Source organism: Notothenia rossii (assembly GCF_949606895.1).
Source record: "Notothenia rossii genome assembly, chromosome: 8".
NCBI classification, from domain to species: domain Eukaryota; kingdom Metazoa; phylum Chordata; class Actinopteri; order Perciformes; family Nototheniidae; genus Notothenia; species Notothenia rossii.
Window position 1 is genome coordinate 25937011 of NC_136906.1, and position 17824 is coordinate 25954834.

The 17824-nt window shown below is 38.7% G+C and overlaps 2 protein-coding genes across 4 annotated transcripts; one reads left to right on the top strand and one right to left on the bottom strand.

The window, feature by feature from the left end:
* The first annotated feature begins 1343 nt into the window (after positions 1 to 1343).
* On the top strand, positions 1344 to 6996 carry eef2kmt (eukaryotic elongation factor 2 lysine methyltransferase). 3 transcript variants are annotated; one of them, XM_079643651.1, is made up of 9 exons: positions 1344 to 1826; positions 2029 to 2242; positions 3607 to 3669; positions 3758 to 3838; positions 4576 to 4677; positions 4905 to 5038; positions 5382 to 5626; positions 6068 to 6205; positions 6862 to 6996. In XM_079643651.1, the coding sequence occupies exons 2-9, from the start codon at positions 2174 to 2176 to the stop codon at positions 6960 to 6962; spliced, it is 933 nt and encodes a 310-aa protein (XP_079499777.1). In that variant the 5' UTR covers positions 1344 to 1826; positions 2029 to 2173; the 3' UTR covers positions 6963 to 6996. The 3 variants fall into 3 exon arrangements, with proteins under 3 accessions (XP_079499777.1, XP_079499778.1, XP_079499779.1); XM_079643652.1 differs by having other exon boundaries at positions 1723 to 1866; XM_079643653.1 differs by lacking the exon at positions 1344 to 1826 and having other exon boundaries at positions 1873 to 2242; positions 4579 to 4677.
* Positions 6960 to 17696, bottom strand: alg1 (ALG1 chitobiosyldiphosphodolichol beta-mannosyltransferase). Its single transcript, XM_079643649.1, has 13 exons — positions 17391 to 17696; positions 16811 to 16888; positions 16605 to 16708; positions 16319 to 16467; positions 16071 to 16160; positions 14290 to 14403; positions 12532 to 12650; positions 10003 to 10041; positions 9712 to 9771; positions 9319 to 9429; positions 8481 to 8595; positions 8282 to 8357; positions 6960 to 7364 (listed from the first exon to the last, which is right to left on the bottom strand). Exons 1-13 carry the CDS (start codon positions 17671 to 17673, stop codon positions 7233 to 7235), a joined length of 1470 nt encoding a protein of 489 aa, XP_079499775.1. The 5' UTR covers positions 17674 to 17696; the 3' UTR covers positions 6960 to 7232.
* Between the last annotated feature and the right edge of the window lie 128 nt (positions 17697 to 17824).

Genomic DNA, 17824 nt, shown 5'->3' on the forward strand with positions numbered 1-17824 from the left:
ACCACCTACAGGATGAGACGTTCATGTGTACAGTGATATCAAGACTAAATGATCTTTTGGAGGACGTAAAGCAACACACCCCACATGACAGTAGTCTTCCTCTCACCTTCACGCCCCCCCAAACACAAAAGGCAGAAGAGGACCATAACACCTCTCAGTACCAGCCATCGTAGACACCCTTTTTCAGGCCGGGTGGGTCATAAAGCTGAGGTCATGAGATCCAACTACAGAGTGGACAGCTTGAACAAGATTTTAAAAGCTAAGTCCCCAGAGTCTAATGCGGGAGGAGCAGGCAGGGGTAAGAAGAGGAGGATAGATGCTTTAGGTAAGAACAAAGTATTTACTTTTGCCATCTCCTCTATATTCACAAAACACAGCCAATCATCCATTCCAATCCTATGTGACATGGCACAGTTCATTTCACTCCAATAGAAACTGATATAAAAGAGACCATTAGTCTTCTCATTGTGCTTATTGCTGTGGATAGGTGTTAACTATTGTTGTTGTATTGTATCATATCAAAAGTTGTTTTCATCCAAGGCACCACCGCCAGGTGAATGTTGGAAGCTTGGAGATGAATGGAGCTGTAAAGAGGTGCAAAGTAAAACAACCTTTTTTGGATCCATTGCATGTGATTGATGTAGTTATAAAAAGTATATCATAAGCTGTCATTACAGTCTAAATATCTAACAGCAAAAGGAGGAGAGGAGATGAGGAGAACAGAGGAGAGGAGACAGCAAAAGGAGGAGAGTATGAGGAGAGGAGAACAGGAGAGGAGAGGATACAGCAAAACGAGGATAGTCTGAGGAGAAGATGAGGAGAGGAGAACGGAGGAAACAGGGAAAGCAGAGTAAAGAGCATAGTTGAAAGAGAAGTTGAAAGCAGAGCAAACAGTAGCAGGAGAAGTAGAGCAAATGTAAAAGTAACTTTGAAAAGTATCAGCAAGAAGATCAGAGTTGCATAATGTTATTTTGTTTTATTCGTTACTGTTATATTAATGTTGTATGTTCATTTTTGTACATAGGATAATAAAGATGATCTTAACCTTGAACTCGATTCATGACCTCATTTCATTATTAAAACCTTAATATCAAATTACAGACTGGATTCAAATTAGGATCTCCAAATGTGTTGATGTAATGTTTGTGATAAACTGAAGGATAAAGTGTTCCTTTATGTGTTGAGAAAATTCCCCTCCCTCTTAAGCCAAGTAAGGTGTTTAAAAAGCCTCTTGGATCAGCTGGAAAATACATAATCACAAAGCTGAAAACAGCTGTTTCACTTTACTTTTGAAAGATACGACAGAGACAAAGCTACACATATGTGATGATATTATAGAATATGGTGCATTGCTGCAGATTAAACTACCCAACGGGATATAAAAGAGGTAAACACATCTACAGCAGTAACATGCAACATACATTTTATTGCACCAGGAGCTATCTTGGGACTTTTACTGCAACAACGTTGACTTGCCTGTGAATACAAAATAAACCATAGTGTTGCTGATCTACAGTGTTGTCATTCTTCTTTCAACAGCAAGACCGCTAACAAGTATTTACATATTTAATATAGTTTAGTTTCTCGCCATCCCAAACGTAAACATTCAGCCACGTGACTGCGCTTCCGAGCCGCTCCGATTACAACCGAGCCGCTCCGATTACAACGAGAGTTAGAACGAGAACGTGACGTCATATTTACATTAGACGGATCCTTTCTAGCCATAACCGAGCAAGTCGGACAAAATGACTAAGCATCATGCAACGCACTAGCAAGACGTTGATCGAAATTTCACAGGTCTGCGCAGGTCTCGGACACGGTTTAAAGTATGTGGATGCGCTTATAGTAGGCCTAGTCCACTTTACGGTAAATTGTAGTTTCCCCACGAAGACGCACATGCACTAAAGCCGCTGTCGCATTTTAATGACGTTGCCCATTGATTAATAACAAAGTTCAGACGGATTCTCTTAGCATAGCGGTTCTCTTTTATATAGTCCTGATGAATTAACTCTCATATCTTTCCTTAAGGCTATAACGTTCTTCACGGAGGTGATGGAAAACCGGTTAGGAACAAGACCTAGGACCTAACGTTGTGACCAGGACCAACAGTTGTCCAGGGTATGAGGAACTGTCCGGTCTAAGTAGTACAAACTCCAGGAAAACAGTCATTAAGATGGACATTTCGCAGGACTTTCAGGCTCCTTTTTTCGCCATGAGTCGTCTACTTTCATTTCCCTGGACTGTGAGTATGGCTTCGTGCTAGCATTGCTATTATCCCGTCTCCATTCATCATGCAGAGTGAGCGGTCAGCCAAAGTCCACTCAAATATTTATATATTCGTGATATAATGCTCAGCAGAAAATATATTCAGTGCCTTAAAAAAGACTGATATTATAAGAAATGTTATTGCATATTTCGGCACACATATGATCCACCAGCAGGACGACATGTGTCAATTAATCTGAACCTTCTTCAATTCAGACTGGAGTTCAGTTTGCTAATATACTGAAATAACAGCAGACCCAATGTTGACCTTTTAAAAATAAGAGTGGTTGAATTAAGTGTTTCAATTAAATCCATAAGCTTTCCTCACGTGCATATCTTTAGTAAAATGGTGGTTGGTATAAGACTGTACTTGAAAATAATGAGAAATAATTAATATAAAGTAGAATAAGTTATATCCAAATTAGAATGAAAAACATATTAAAAATACAAATGATTCTGTAAAATAAAGCATACATATATTTAAAGTCTCAATCGCTTCCTATTATTTTAATGTTGATTTCTGTATCTAGGGGGTTACAGTTATTTGACAGGATGTATCCATGTGTAAAATGGGTTTAAAGGTCACCTATTATGCACAATCCACTTTCTACACAAACACGTGTCCCCTCTGTGTAAAGAGACTCTGAAAGTTTCAGGAAAAAAGATTCTCTCTCTTTTTGTCCTGATCCATTTATATAAAAACCTGTCTGAAAATTAGCTGATCAGATTTTGGACACTTTGTGATGTCATAACGTTTTTTGGGCTTGTGTAACCATTAGCCAATCAACAACCAAGGTAACCACACACACACACACACACACAGACAGACAGACAGACAGACAGACAGACAGACAGACAATCACCTGAATCTCCTCCGAGAGCACCATTGTGTTCTTTTTAACCAAATCTCTCTCAGAGGGGCGTGGGGAGGGGCTCCTTATTTTCCTCTAAGTAACAGACAGAGAATCAGCACTTTTGAAACAGAGGGGATTATGGGATGCTACAATGATCTGTTTGGTATTTCGAGCCAAACACTTCAGAGACATGTTTTGTATATATCTGAAACCTATAATATATTGATGAAAAACAGTATAATAGGGGAACAGTGTAATAACAATGTAGTATTGGTGTTACATTGATTTAAATGGGTCTGATAACAGTGCAATACCGGTGTAATGTAGAAAATAGCAATCAATTCATTTTCCAAAATGCATTAAAGTGTAAAAATCAAAAAGGTGGTAACCTGCGAGATAGTACTAAATACAAACATGTGAGCATGTACAGCTCATTAAAGGCTTCAAACCATTGTATTATTTCCAACTCATAATATCTACTTTCCAGTTTGTAGAAAAAGATCTGGAGAGCAACAAATCTTCAGAGCTGATTTCCGACATCCTGAAACAGGTAAGTGAGGCCGCACTCAATCCTGCCAAAGTCTTCTACACACTTATCAATTGAATAAACTAACATGTGTCCTTTGTGCTTCCCGCAGACATGCCTTCACTCTTTGTGCCGTAAGTTTCCTCCGTCAGCCAAATACAGGAAGCTGTTTCTCTCTCAGCTCATCAAACGGGTTGGTTTCCATCCGTCTGTCCCTCATAGAAAATATACTTATATACATCTGTTGATAATGCTATTGTAGTTACTTTAGTTTCTTATAATGTCTTCTAACTCTCCAGGAGATAATAATGACATTTGGGACTTATCTATTATTATTGATTAGTTTGTTTAAGAGGTGAACTATGTAACATTTTAGCAAATAGAATGTGAAAAAAATAACTATACTTATGTTATTTATATTTTGTACAGTTGTTTATTTACAGTATCCTAATGTCTTCTAGAGAAATGTGTAATTGTTATCCGTGTAACAGTGAGTTTCATCTAGTTTCCTGTGTGGCGTCCTATCCACTTTGAGCATGCATTTGCATTATTCCAATTCTATTTCAATGTAAATAATGCTATATTTGACTATATTTTCAATGCTATTATAGTTTTCTTAAAACAGTTTTGTATCTGTCTTTTACATTTTTGTTTTACTTTTATGTATGCACCACAACACCAAGTCAAATTCCTCGTACGTGTCAACCTACCTGGTAATAAACCTGATTCTGATTCTCTGCCAGAATCTGTCAAAATACACTTTTCATCCAGGTTCAAGCCACATTCTTACCATACAACATACATCTTGGTAGATATTAGATAACCCATCAAAAAGCATGGGAGAAACACCTATTTCTATTGTAAAAGCAGTGTAATTCAGTGTTATACTCCTCCCCACAGTAATGTGTTTAATATTGTGTGTCTGTGCAGCAGGAGGCGGCGGGCTGCGATCCTCTGGACGAGCTGTACGACGCTCTGGCTGAAGTGGTGGGAGCTGAAGACACCAGCGAGTGCTACAAGAGCTACCTTCTGGTACTTTAATAAGAGCTTCCTTTGGCTTTTTGCTTTTTAACGTTCTAAGACCTCAAGTTCAAAGATATTTATGTGGGTTTAAAGAAAATATTTAACCTTTGAAATACTCATTTCAGGGATAAATCTGTTGAATTGTATTATACAATCTTTTCAATAAGGAATAAAAAAAAGGATATTCAAGAGTTGAGTTGCAGACAGATATTCCAGTGTTGTTGTCCTCTCCGCAGCCCGGCGGGGACTCGGTCAGCCTGAGGGAGAGCGTGGCTCTGATCTCAGACGGGACCACGGGCCTGGTGACGTGGGAGGCCGCTCTCTTCCTCACTGAGTGGGCTCTGGAGCACCGGCAGGCCTTCAGCGGCAGGTAACCAGCACCAGGAGACCTTCCTTCAGATATACAGAGAAATCATTGTGGTCAAAAGATCTGCATCCTGCAAGACTCAGAATTCTATTTATTTGACTCTGATTGATCCTCTTTTCATAACTTTGACATTTTAAATTCTAAATCAACGTTTGAAAGGTGTGCTTAATATTTGATTCTGAAATAGGCTATTACACATAATGAGTACTTTTACCTTTATACTTACATTTTGAATGTAGGACTTTTAATTGAGTATTTTTACATTTTAGTATTACTTTAATACGTGAGTACTTCTTCCCCCTCTGCATACTCACACAGTTGAATTCCCCCCCCCCTCTCTCTGCAGGACGGTGCTGGAGCTGGGCAGCGGGGTGGGGCTGACCGGCATCTCCATCTGTCGCTCCTGCAGCCCGAAGAGGTTCGTGTTCAGCGACTGTCACCCCCGGGTGCTGCAGACGCTCGAAGACAACGTGCGGCTCAATGCTGTGACGCAGAGGGAGCCCCCCCCCGTCACCGTGAAGGAACTGGACTGGAGCACGGCGACGGGGGAGCAGGTCGCTCGGATCGAAGCCGACACCGTCATCGCTGCAGGTCAGAGATCAGGGTCCAGAGGTGGAATGTTAATAGTTAAAAAAGAGGAAACCTACATGCAGATGTTCTCATCATGTGAACAACATCTTGTTCTTTTTCAATACTGTGAGCCGTGTTCATGCTCAACTCTCTGACTGCTTTTGGCACACGTCTGCACAGCTCTCCATTTTAAAATATAATACACTGTAGTTAGTTTGCCATTTACTCATTGTCCTAAGTGTTTTTTTTATTTTAGCTTTTAAGGTTTTTTTAAAATGTGGTGTAAATACTTGTCTTTAGCATCCTCTTTTAATGCTGAATTGTTTCTTAAAAATACTTATTTTTTATTATCCTTATATTTGTATTGTTCATGTTCGCATGACCAGATACCAAAGCAAATTCCTTGTATGTGTAAAGGTACCTGGCAATAAACTTGATTCTCTGCCCCCCCCCCCCTTGCAGATGTGGTGTACGACCCAGAGGTTGCAGAGAGTCTGGTGAAGCTGCTGAACACCATCCTGAGCTGCTCCAATCCTGACATCTACATCTGCTCCACCGTGAGAAACCCAGAGACCTACAGCGGGTTTAAGACGCAGCTCGGTGAGAACCTGTTCTTTTTATTTTACTGAAGATATTCTTTCCAGTCTAATGTGAAGCAGCATATTTGTGGTTTTATCGATTGTTCTTTCCCTTTCTTTGGAATACAACATTCATGCACACATCAATAGAATGTGTAATGCTTAAGTGCTTAAAAATAGCCCTGAATAAAGTGAAGATACCAATGCATTTTTTTACATCGCTTCAAGTCTACAGCTTCTTTGCTAAAGAATCGCACTTGAACACACCACAAAGACTACAGGCATATACAAGTCTTGTAAAAAAGGTTTAACATTTTAAACGATTAAAAAACCAGTTGGTTCAAACGCTGTTGTAATAACTTTTGCAAATGCAGATTTAAAAATGACATGTACTTATTATTTAAGGTATTTTGTGCAAATGTAAATACTTTGGAAAAATGGTATTGTGTACGAAAAATTATTATTGATATCTACCGTTTTCTAGGCGCAACACAGGCAGCTTACGACTTCAATTATATTTCATTTACATGACTTATGAACGGTATTTGATTTGTTAATTATTAGATATACTGAGATCTCTTGTGGGTAAATCCAAATGATTTTTATTTTATGAGGGCTTTAATTGCCGTGTCCTTAATATCATGAGGTTTTCTGACTGAAGGTGTTTTATTTTGACAGAAAAAGCAGGAATCAGCCATCGGGTGATGACAGGAGCCGTCAGCCACGTGTTCCCTTACAGCAGAGGCTCTGCTATAGAAATGATCCAACTGTACAGATGACTGTAGCACAATAAAGATTTTATTTACAAATTTACATCGTATCAAAGTGTCCTTTTTATACATTCAAGTGCTCTGAAGTACTACAAAATAGCTGGAATCAAACGTTTGTACTTTATCTCACCTGTGTTGCTGCTGCATCTCATTTTTTTAAGTTAATCAGACTCATTCCCTCCTCTTTAATGTAACAAGGCAGAATTCAAAAGGTGAGATTTAGATGCGTTTTGCTCTGAAAAATGAGTATTGTCCATTAAAAATCTCTCCTGGTGTCCCTCAGGGAGCGGAGAGGAGAGGTAAGACATTCTGGTCCCAGTTCTCGTCCCAGCCTGGCCCCCTGCTGCGCCGCAGCGTCCTCCTGAAGGCCCCCAGCTGGCCCCCTGACCCGGGGAACTCTGAGAGTAGAGACTGAAACAGACACAATCAGATTTATTTCAAAAGCCATGTTCCTCACGAAGAACATTTATGGCTTTTTCAAACGTTTTTAATATCATTTTAGGTGATCTAATGTATTTGGCTTACATCCTTAATCTACATATTAACATATTGAAAGTGTAACCTCAGCTTCTCTAATAAGTGTATGATAACATGTGTGTCCAAAATCCAGACCATCATAGAGTCTTAAAAGAAAATAAATTACCCCTGAATTAAAACCACCATTTTGTATTCCATGGACATTGTACAGATTACATCAGTGTAAAATCATGCATCCTATTATATCTTTAAATTAACAGAGACTTGGCTTCCAACCTTTTTCCAACATATTAAGATAATAATTTCTCATGTTACCCTATAAGACAAACATGCTATTTTCCTGCACAAAAAAATCTAAATGGATCCAATTCAATGATCATATCAGACACTGAACGAATGACAAATACCTCTTAGCTTTAAGTGTTCTTTTCATCAAAACAATCTGAAAATGTATTATATGCTGTAGTTTTGATCGGGACTGGTATAGTTCTGATTCACCTCAGTTACAGTGGAGAAATAATATAAATATATATTAATTAATAGTTTTAGGGAGAGTTTCTCTAAAAAGGTGAAAATACATTTAAACTGTAGTAATTGTACAAAGTAATTGTGATAAGCTGTAATCTTTGCTAAAGGTGTTAAAAAGTGATTTAACCATCGTGAACATGTGTCAAACTTGTGTACTGAAGTGAAACCTTCTTTTGACCTTGATTTAGCTCAGTACTCAGTAGTGTTGAGAACTTGTTGATACAAATTAAAATCGTGGACAGAAACGAAACCATTAATTCAAATATTCTGAATGTTCTTTATCTGATTTTTGTCTGTATTCTGGAAACATGCATTAGTCTCACCTTGAGCTGCTCAGCGAGCTCCTGAGCGTCTCTGAAGATCAGCCCGTTCTCCTCGTGCTTCACCAGCTCGTGTAAACTGAGGGAAGAGAGGTGTCATGTCAGCTCTCAGAGTGTGACCCATCCCTCCATAGTTCTTGCTGATACCTAGACACCTTCGTTACTGTTATTTTATCAGTGTTTAAAGTGAAAGCAGACTCACCAGTGGAAGTGGATGGCGCAGACGGGCAGGCAGCAGCCGAACATGTCCACCACCTTCATGGGGAGGTCCAGACCGCTGGAGGACTTGTGGAGACACACACCCAGATCTGCTGAGCCTGATAGGACACACACACACACACACACACACACACACACACACACACACACACACACACACACACACACACACACACACACACACACACACACACACACACACACACACACACACACACACACACACACACACACACACACACACACACACACACACACACACACACACACACACACACACACACACACACACACACACCTCTCTGTTCTCTTACCATTGTGAGGCAGCCATGTGAGCAACTTGCAGACATTTCCCCACATGCAAGTTTGTAACACGTTTTCATTTGAATTACTTAAGATATTTTTGCACAATTCAGTATGTTTCAGTTATCAGATTTTTGACAGATTTGCTTCGTTAGCTTTGATACAAACAAACATTTCAGTTTTACAGATGAAATCACTAAAAACAAAATAATTTCAGTGTTTTTGTTATTGTAATTTTTCTTTGACACAAATCGTTCATAGTCTTTTGACAGGCTTTAAACAAATGTTTTACATTTATGGTAAGAGTTATTTTATGACACAGTAATCCATGTCCCTTTATTTGCTCACCTGCTTATATTGCCTTTGACTGTATGTTTTGATTATTATTAACTGCTCAGACTTTAAAAGAAAAGGTTTTACAGAAACCTCAGATTAGTGTGAGCCCATTGCTTCTTCCAACATGAGCTTAATGTGCTGAATTGTCTTAAAAGAATCGTAACCTAATGTTTATGTCTCACCCAGTAACACAGGATAGTCTTCGGCCTCCAGCCACGGCGTGCAGATCTGCACATGCTCCAACTGCAGAGAGTCAATCAGCTTCCTGTAGTACTCCTTCTGAGGACCTTTACCTGCACACACACACACACACACACACACACACACACACACACACACACACACACACACACACACACACACACACACACACACACACACACACACACACACACACACACACACACACACACACACACACACACACACACACACACACACACACACACACACACACACACACACACACACACACACACACACACACACACACACACACACACACACACACACACACACTAATAAAACCTTTTGAAATTAGAGCTTTGGTGTAACCGTGCAGGGCAAAGAGTTACCTGTGATCACACAGACTAAAGATGGCAACGAAGCTCCTGCTTTTATAAAACCTTCATAATCTGTGGGGGAAAAAAACAGCGGTGGACACTGTGAAACTCAAATAATTATATTTCAAGCACAGAGTCAAGTTTTAAGAATGTTATAAATGTATAAAACTTATTTGGACCATCTCAACCCAGAATACATAATGCAACTGATATTAATTCAATTGACTGCAAGCGGTGGAAGAATTAAAATCCTTTACTTATGTAGAAGTAATAACTACACACTGTAGAAATATGCTTTCACACCTTCAAGAGCCTTCAGTAGGACAGAGAAGTCTTCGTCCTCTGTTGAGAGAAGAGCCATTTAGAAGCAGTCAAATCTGATTTAATCTAAAGAGTTCAAACAGAGACTAAAACAAAGTTCAAACAAATGTATTCATAGCAGTAAATTAAAAAGATATCAACAAATTGTGAAATAAAAAAATCCCCAAAGCCAAAAGTAACCCAGTTAAAAGCGTGTTACATTTGCCTAATCATATATTTGCTTCATTCTAACTCAAAGGGAGCTTTGAGTGTAAAAAATTACATTTTGCTAATATCTGCTGACGTAATATATCTGCTAACATAATGTAATCTGCTAACATAATGTATCTGCTAACATAATATATCTGCTAACATAATGTAATCTGCTAACATAATGTATCTGCTAACATAATGTATCTGCTAACATAATGTAATCTGCTAACATAATGTATCTGCTAACATAATATATCTGCTAACATAATGTATCTGCTAACATAATGTAATCTGCTAACATAATGTAATCTGCTAACATGCTAACATAATGTAATCTGCTAACATAATGTATCTGCTAACATAATGTATCTGCTGACGTAATATATCTGCTAACATAATGTAATCTGCTAACATAATGTATCTGCTAACATAATGTATCTGCTAACATAATGTATCTGCTGACGTAATATATCTGCTAACATAATGTAATCTGCTAACATAATGTATCTGCTAACATAATGTATCTGCTAACATAATGTATCTGCTGACGTAATATATCTGCTAACATAATGTAATCTGCTAACATAATGTATCTGCTAACATAATATATCTGCTAACATAATGTAATCTGCTAACATGCTAACATAATGTAATCTGCTAACATAATGTATCTGCTAACATAATTTATCTGCTAACATAATGTAATCTGCTAACATAATGTATCTGCTAACATAATGTAATCTGCTAACATAATGTAATCTGCTAACATGCTAACATAATGTAATCTGCTAACATAATGTATCTGCTAACATAATGTATCTGCTAACATAATGTAATCTGCTAACATAATGTAATCTGCTAACATAATGTATCTGCTAACATAATATATCTGCTAACATAATGTATCTGCTAACATAATGTAATCTGCTAACATAATGTAATCTGCTAACATGCTAACATAATGTAATCTGCTAACATAATATATCTGCTAACATAATGTATCTGCTAACATAATGTATCTGCTAACATAATGTAATCTGCTAACATAATATATCTGCTAACATAATTTAATCTGCTAACATAATGTATCTGCTAACATAATGTATCTGCTAACATAATGTATCTGCTAACATAATATATCTGCTAACATAATTTAATCTGCTAACATAATGTATCTGCTAACATAATGTAATCTGCTAACATAATGTATCTGCTAACATAATATATCTGCTAACATAATGTAATCTGCTAACATAATGTAATCTGCTAACATGCTAACATAATGTAATCTGCTAACATAATGTATCTGCTAACATAATGTAATCTGCTAACATAATGTATCTGCTAACATAATGTATCTGCTAACATAATGTAATCTGCTAACATAATGTAATCTGCTAACATGCTAACATAATGTAATCTGCTAACATAATGTAATCTGCTAACATAATGTAATCTGCTAACATAATGTATCTGCTAACATAATGTAATCTGCTAACATAATGTAATCTGCTAACATAATGTATCTGCTAACATAATGTAATCTGCTAACATGCTAACATAATGTAATCTGCTAACATAATGTAATCTGCTAACATAATGTAATCTGCTAACATAATGTATCTGCTAACATAATGTATCTGCTAACATAATTTAATCTGCTAACATAATGTAATCTGCTAGCATAATGTATCTGCTAACATAATATATCTGCTAACATAATGTATCTGCTAACATAATGTAATCTGCTAACATAATGTATCTGCTAACATAATGTAATCTGCTAACATAATGTATCTGCTAACATAATATATCTGCTAACATAATGTATCTGCTAACATAATGTAATCTGCTAACATGCTAACATAATGTAATCTGCTAACATAATGTATCTGCTAACATAATGTAATCTGCTAACATAATGTATCTGCTAACATAATGTAATCTGCTAACATGCTAACATAATGTAATCTGCCAACATAATATATCTGCTAACATAATGTATCTGCTAACATAATGTATCTGCTAACATAATGTAATCTGCTAACATGCTAACATAATGTAATCTGCCAACATAATATATCTGCTAACATAATGTATCTGCTAACATAATGTAATCTGAATCTCCATATCATAAAAGGACAAATAAATCCCAAACTGAAAGTATTCATCTTAAGCTCTTTGCGCACCAGGAAAAGCGCTATATAAATCAAATGTATTATTATTATTATGATCTACTTGTAGCACATTTTAATAATACAAAACAAGCATATTGAATATGTATAGTCAGTAAATGCTCCCTGTGTCTCTTCCTCTCACCGGTCCAGCTGGTGCTGCTCAGCAGCAGCGCCGGCCGCTCCGCCCTCAGCTTCAACGCCTCCTCACAGAGATCACACTCTGAGAACACCGACCGCTCCACCTGCTTATCCTCCTCACACCTGGAGAAACAGAGGAGGAATGTGACAAGTAAAGTATTATTTCAACATACTTGTATGAGTATTTCAATTTGCTACATAAAATGGTGTGAGTATGTCATAATTTGATAGCTGAGGTTAATGTCAATAGAGTCTGGTGGCTTTGAGGAAATAATTGTAATAGTATGTTGTATCTAGTGATGGTGAGATGAAGCCTTATGAAGCTTTGAAGCTTTCCAGCCAAAGGGTTCATCTCATGAGGCTTCATCATGTGCTTCATCTGAACACAAACCCCCTGTTGGTTAAAGTGTGTAAAACTGGCAGATTTGACATCTGAATAGTGTATCTCATACAGAGTTTCCAATGAGTAAAGCCTTAGAATAACTCTAAACAACGAACATAGAAACATATTTTCATGTTAACAATATTGTATTAATTCCAGTTGAATGATTGTGATTGAAAAGCCTAAGGAGGCTGGTAAACATTGCAAAGAGGGATTTGTATTCCTTAATAATATTCGTAAACTTAACCATGTTGTAGCCTGAGAAAGGCTAAACCATATCAAAGAATACATTTATTAACTACATTATCTCATTTAGCTGTAGCTTTTATTAAAACAAAAAAAAGACGTATAGACCAGTCGTTGAACCAGGGACCCTGCGGTTGTGAGTCAACTGCTTTCCAGCTGAGCCACAGCACACACACTGGCCGTTTCTCAATCGCGAGGATGCTAGCTTGGTAGCACATGTCTTCCGAGTCACTTGCTTCAGAAGCTAGGCAAGAATCCTTCCTGGCATTCGGAAAACGAAGAGTGGAACAGGCTAGCAAGTGTGCAGGTGTGCGTCATATGAGAGGCCCCGCCTTACATTTTCCGCCAAAGGACGCAGACTCGGTGGAATTCCAAGTATGCTGGAGATTGGAACAGTCCTTCGGCGGCACTCGATGACGTAGTATCCTTGAAATATTGGCTTGGAAGCCAGTTTCCTCGCGATTGAGAAACGGCCACTGAATCTATCTGAAAAAACTGGATACTATTTATTCATGTTTTTATTCCTACATTTATTTATGCTTTTATTTATTTATACTTATGACATGTTACGACCTCTATATAAGTGAGGGTCTGAGCTCTCTTAATTCTATCGTGTCACCGGGCCCGGGTACAGGAGGGGTAATATCGTTCTTATTATACATCCATGGGTAATATGAGCGTTGTGGTTCAACCGATCTAAAGCACTTTCTGAAGCAGTCACGTGGTATTGACAGGCAGCGAGGCTTCGTTTGTCATCGGTGACGTCACTGGCCCAAAACGATACAAGCCTCGATACAAGCATCACAAAAAGCTTCGGGGATTACTCGACACACGCTCCGAAGCCTCGGCGCAGTACGTAACATCACTAGTTTGATATGTTATTACATTATAACATTTGTCCAAATCCTTGTTGATTGTATTTATTATATATTCACTTCGCCAATTCACATGCCTTGGAAAAGAGTTGAAAAAGATCAGCAATCAATATTGCAACAACTGCAAATCTTTTTTTTTTGAATGAATGCTGAATGTACCCATTAACACAAAATCAAATCAAAACCAGATGTTAGTGTTTCTTTTTCAAGTTAGAGAGGAGCTTTAACAGATATAAAAAGCCGCAGTAGAGTTCCTCACCCTCTGCTCTGGAACTGAGGATATTTGTTGGCGAGTCTCATGAAGAGCCCGTGCTGCAGCTTCAGAGGAGTCTCTCTGAAGATGGAGGGCGGACAGTCGTACAGAGTGGTCGCCCTGCAAACAGTCCAAATGTTTTATTATTACATCACTTTGCAATTAATAACTTTGATGGCAGGCTTTGGCTGACTTTATTGTCCATATTTGTTTCCTTTTACCGGAGCTTTGTTTTAATTGGGCCAAGTCATGTATACAGTACCACAGCTTTAAAGAGCAACTTCCAGGTTAAAGACACCTGTGAATAAATGTGTAGGAAAATGATGAATACACTAGATTTTCATTTTTTTTTACAGAAATATACACTACAGTGACATCTGGTGTCGTTTTTGTAAGAAATGTTCACTTCCGCATAAAAAAGCCTCGGCACGTGACCTCCCGCGTGTGACGTAACACCGGGGACACAAGGGGGAGAGCGGCCGGTGTAACGTATTAATAAACATGGATCCCAGTGCTAGTTTCGACACAGAAGAAGTTGAACATGAATATTCGAATGCATATGACGGACCACAACCTTATAATTATTAGCCTGCTAGTCGTCCAAGAGACCAGGAGCAGCCAAGGATTAGAAGAAATAACGGCCATCAGAGAGAAATTGAGCTGTGGTGTGTGGAGAACCAGTGGAGAACTGGGCAGCTATCTTGGTGAGTGACCGGCGTTAGCTACAGAATGTTAGCTAACGTCACATCACAACATTGTAAAGTTAGCTATCATATATCAGGCTATAACTAAAGTAGCATTGATAATATAGTAACGTTACTGGCAGGACTGTTGATACTGATCCATAACAGAAACTAATGCGCAAGTATCAGCCGTATCTCGCGTTACCTAATGCAACTCCACACTACGGTGCTGTGTACCAGAGGAGATAGGGATGATACTTGACGATCTGGCGGAGAAAGGTTGTGGAGCCTCCGTTGATATGCCGTTGTAAATGGCTTGATGGAAAGCAGGTGTGTAGTCGGGGAGGGTGCACAGCTGAACACAGACAGGGGGAAACAAACAAACACAAAGGAGACGGCTGGAGCAGTACAGCCACCACAGCGTTACCTAATGCAATGTCTTACGGTGCCGTGTACCGGAGGGGAGAGAGAGAGAGCAGCGAAGGGGGGGGGGGAGAGAGTATGTGCTGCAGGGAGGTGGATGCACAACGCACCCAGGAACGAACGCTGGCTCCGGTCCTTTTTACTGTGGACTCGATGTCCTGACAGGCTGGTATTTGTGCAACCTGCACAAACACAATACTGCACCATGATTACAAATGGTGAAATACAATGTAAAACTACCGAAAAATACCAGCTCACTAAAACACAACCGCTCTACTCAACGCAACTCTACTATACCCGCGGTCAGAGAGCGGAGATGTGTCCCCTGTGTGATGTAATATGACGCGTTTGACGTATGACCTTAAAAAAAGCAGTTTTTAAGAGCAGAGCTCAAAATTGCTCCTGTCCCTCTGAATTCCTGCCCTTATTTCTCGTAAAACATATCAAATCCTGCATTCACTTTTTTAATTGTAATTTTCAAGCAAGTTTAAGCATAAATGTAGAATAAATAAAAACCTGCAAGATGCTCTTTAAGTCGCAACTTCCTGATTGCCATAGTCAATGATATCGAGAAGCTGGAAACTAACAATAACCTCCCAGATGGCATATCTGTGGCATAAGCAAGGCTAAACCGGAAGCAGGTGAAAAGTGTGTGAGTGTGTGTGTGTAAAAATGACATACTTGATGCCCCAGTTTTTCTGCAGGTCATCCTTCATTGCATTGGTGACACACAGGTTACAAGAGGCCAGCGGGCCGAAAAAGTGCTCGTACCTGGAAGAATAAAAACAAACATTTTTAGAATATATGCACACCAGGATGTCAGGCATGACTAATAAATGGATCTGCAGCATTTTCTTATCAGCTTCTAAAATGTGAGCTATTATTTTGCATATCATAAAGTAAAACAACCCCCGGGCTCACACACTCACCACTTTGCGAGCCTCACCACAGGGTGTGTGTCCCCGTGGCTCAGAGCCATGATGGTGTAGCCGTAGTTGTGCCAGTCGATGACGAACCTGCTGCCACGCAGGACGCACACGAGACACGCCACCGCAATGCCAGGCAGCCCCGGGGGATTCTGGGAAACAATCACAGTCATTACTAGCATAGGCCAAAATTCCTTTAAAGCGTACCTGTAAGTGTGACAGCTGGTTATCTTTAAATGCAGTATATCCATCAATAGATACAGAATTTATACAAAAAATGTTCTTGTACCTGCATTAATATATGAGACTGTGTTTCCATCCTCAGCAGCACGTAAAGCAGCTGCAGACACTGGAGGATCACCTTCGTCACATACGTCAGGATTTTTGGTCCCACTAGAAAAAAAGCAACAAAGCACTTGTGTAAAAAACATTATAACATTTCTGGGAATTTCTCATTACTTCTGAAAAACATAAAATGTGAAATAAGATGTTTACCGCGTAGTCCTTTAACCTCTGCTATTGGCACCAGCTTTATCTTTTCCTCTCTCAACACTTCTTGATGAGGTTTGGTATCTAAAATTGAAAATAAAACACTTAAAGTTGTTTGTGGTCTTCTGCATTAAATAACTTTTCAACTTGTGAAGAATTGTCATTTTTACACTTTTTTTAGTACTTGAGTATTTACCTTTTTGGGTATTTACATAAGTATAAAGTAGCATTACACTACATCACAGAGAAAACATATTGTATTATACTGAACATTTTATTTGAAACTTAAAGGCTTGCATTAAAACATTTGAAATACAGTATAATGCTGTACTACACTATTGTAAGAAGTTAAATTATGGGATTGGGTTCGCAACAGTTATGCATATGTATAGCATATGTGTTTACTATATTACATACAATGGTGTATAAGTAGGCTAACAGTTACTTAAATGTAGGTTAAGGTCCCTTAGTTACAGCATCAGTGGACGTTTTGGGGAACAGAGGAATTTATGAATGACAACATGAAACTTTATATTCATCTAATAAACCCTACAAAAGTCATATTATATCCGTGTTTATAACTTACCTAAAAACCCGACAAAAGTAACATTATACCCGTGTTTGCTGAGGGACAGAGCGTGATACTGCATCCGGGGGCTGCGACCCAAATCCCCCAGCACCAGAACACACACACGCCGCTCAGTCCTGCCGTCCCTCCGCCGCAGCCACAGCGACCCCAGCCCGGTAACAGCCGTCAGAAACACAACCGGCCACGTTACACCCGAACCGGCGCCATAAAACCCAATTAAAAGCGCAGAAATAAGCGCAAACACAGCAAGAACATTTGTGCAGGTGCCGGGGGTCGCCATGTTTGTTTGTTATGACGTGGCTCAGCGCAGGAGGAGGAGCTTTATATTTAAAGGGACAGCCAGAGTGTATTCATGAACAATAAAACATTAGGTAGTTAAACTTAAAAAATACCAAATTAGAAACAATATTAGAAACGTTATTCTTCTTTAA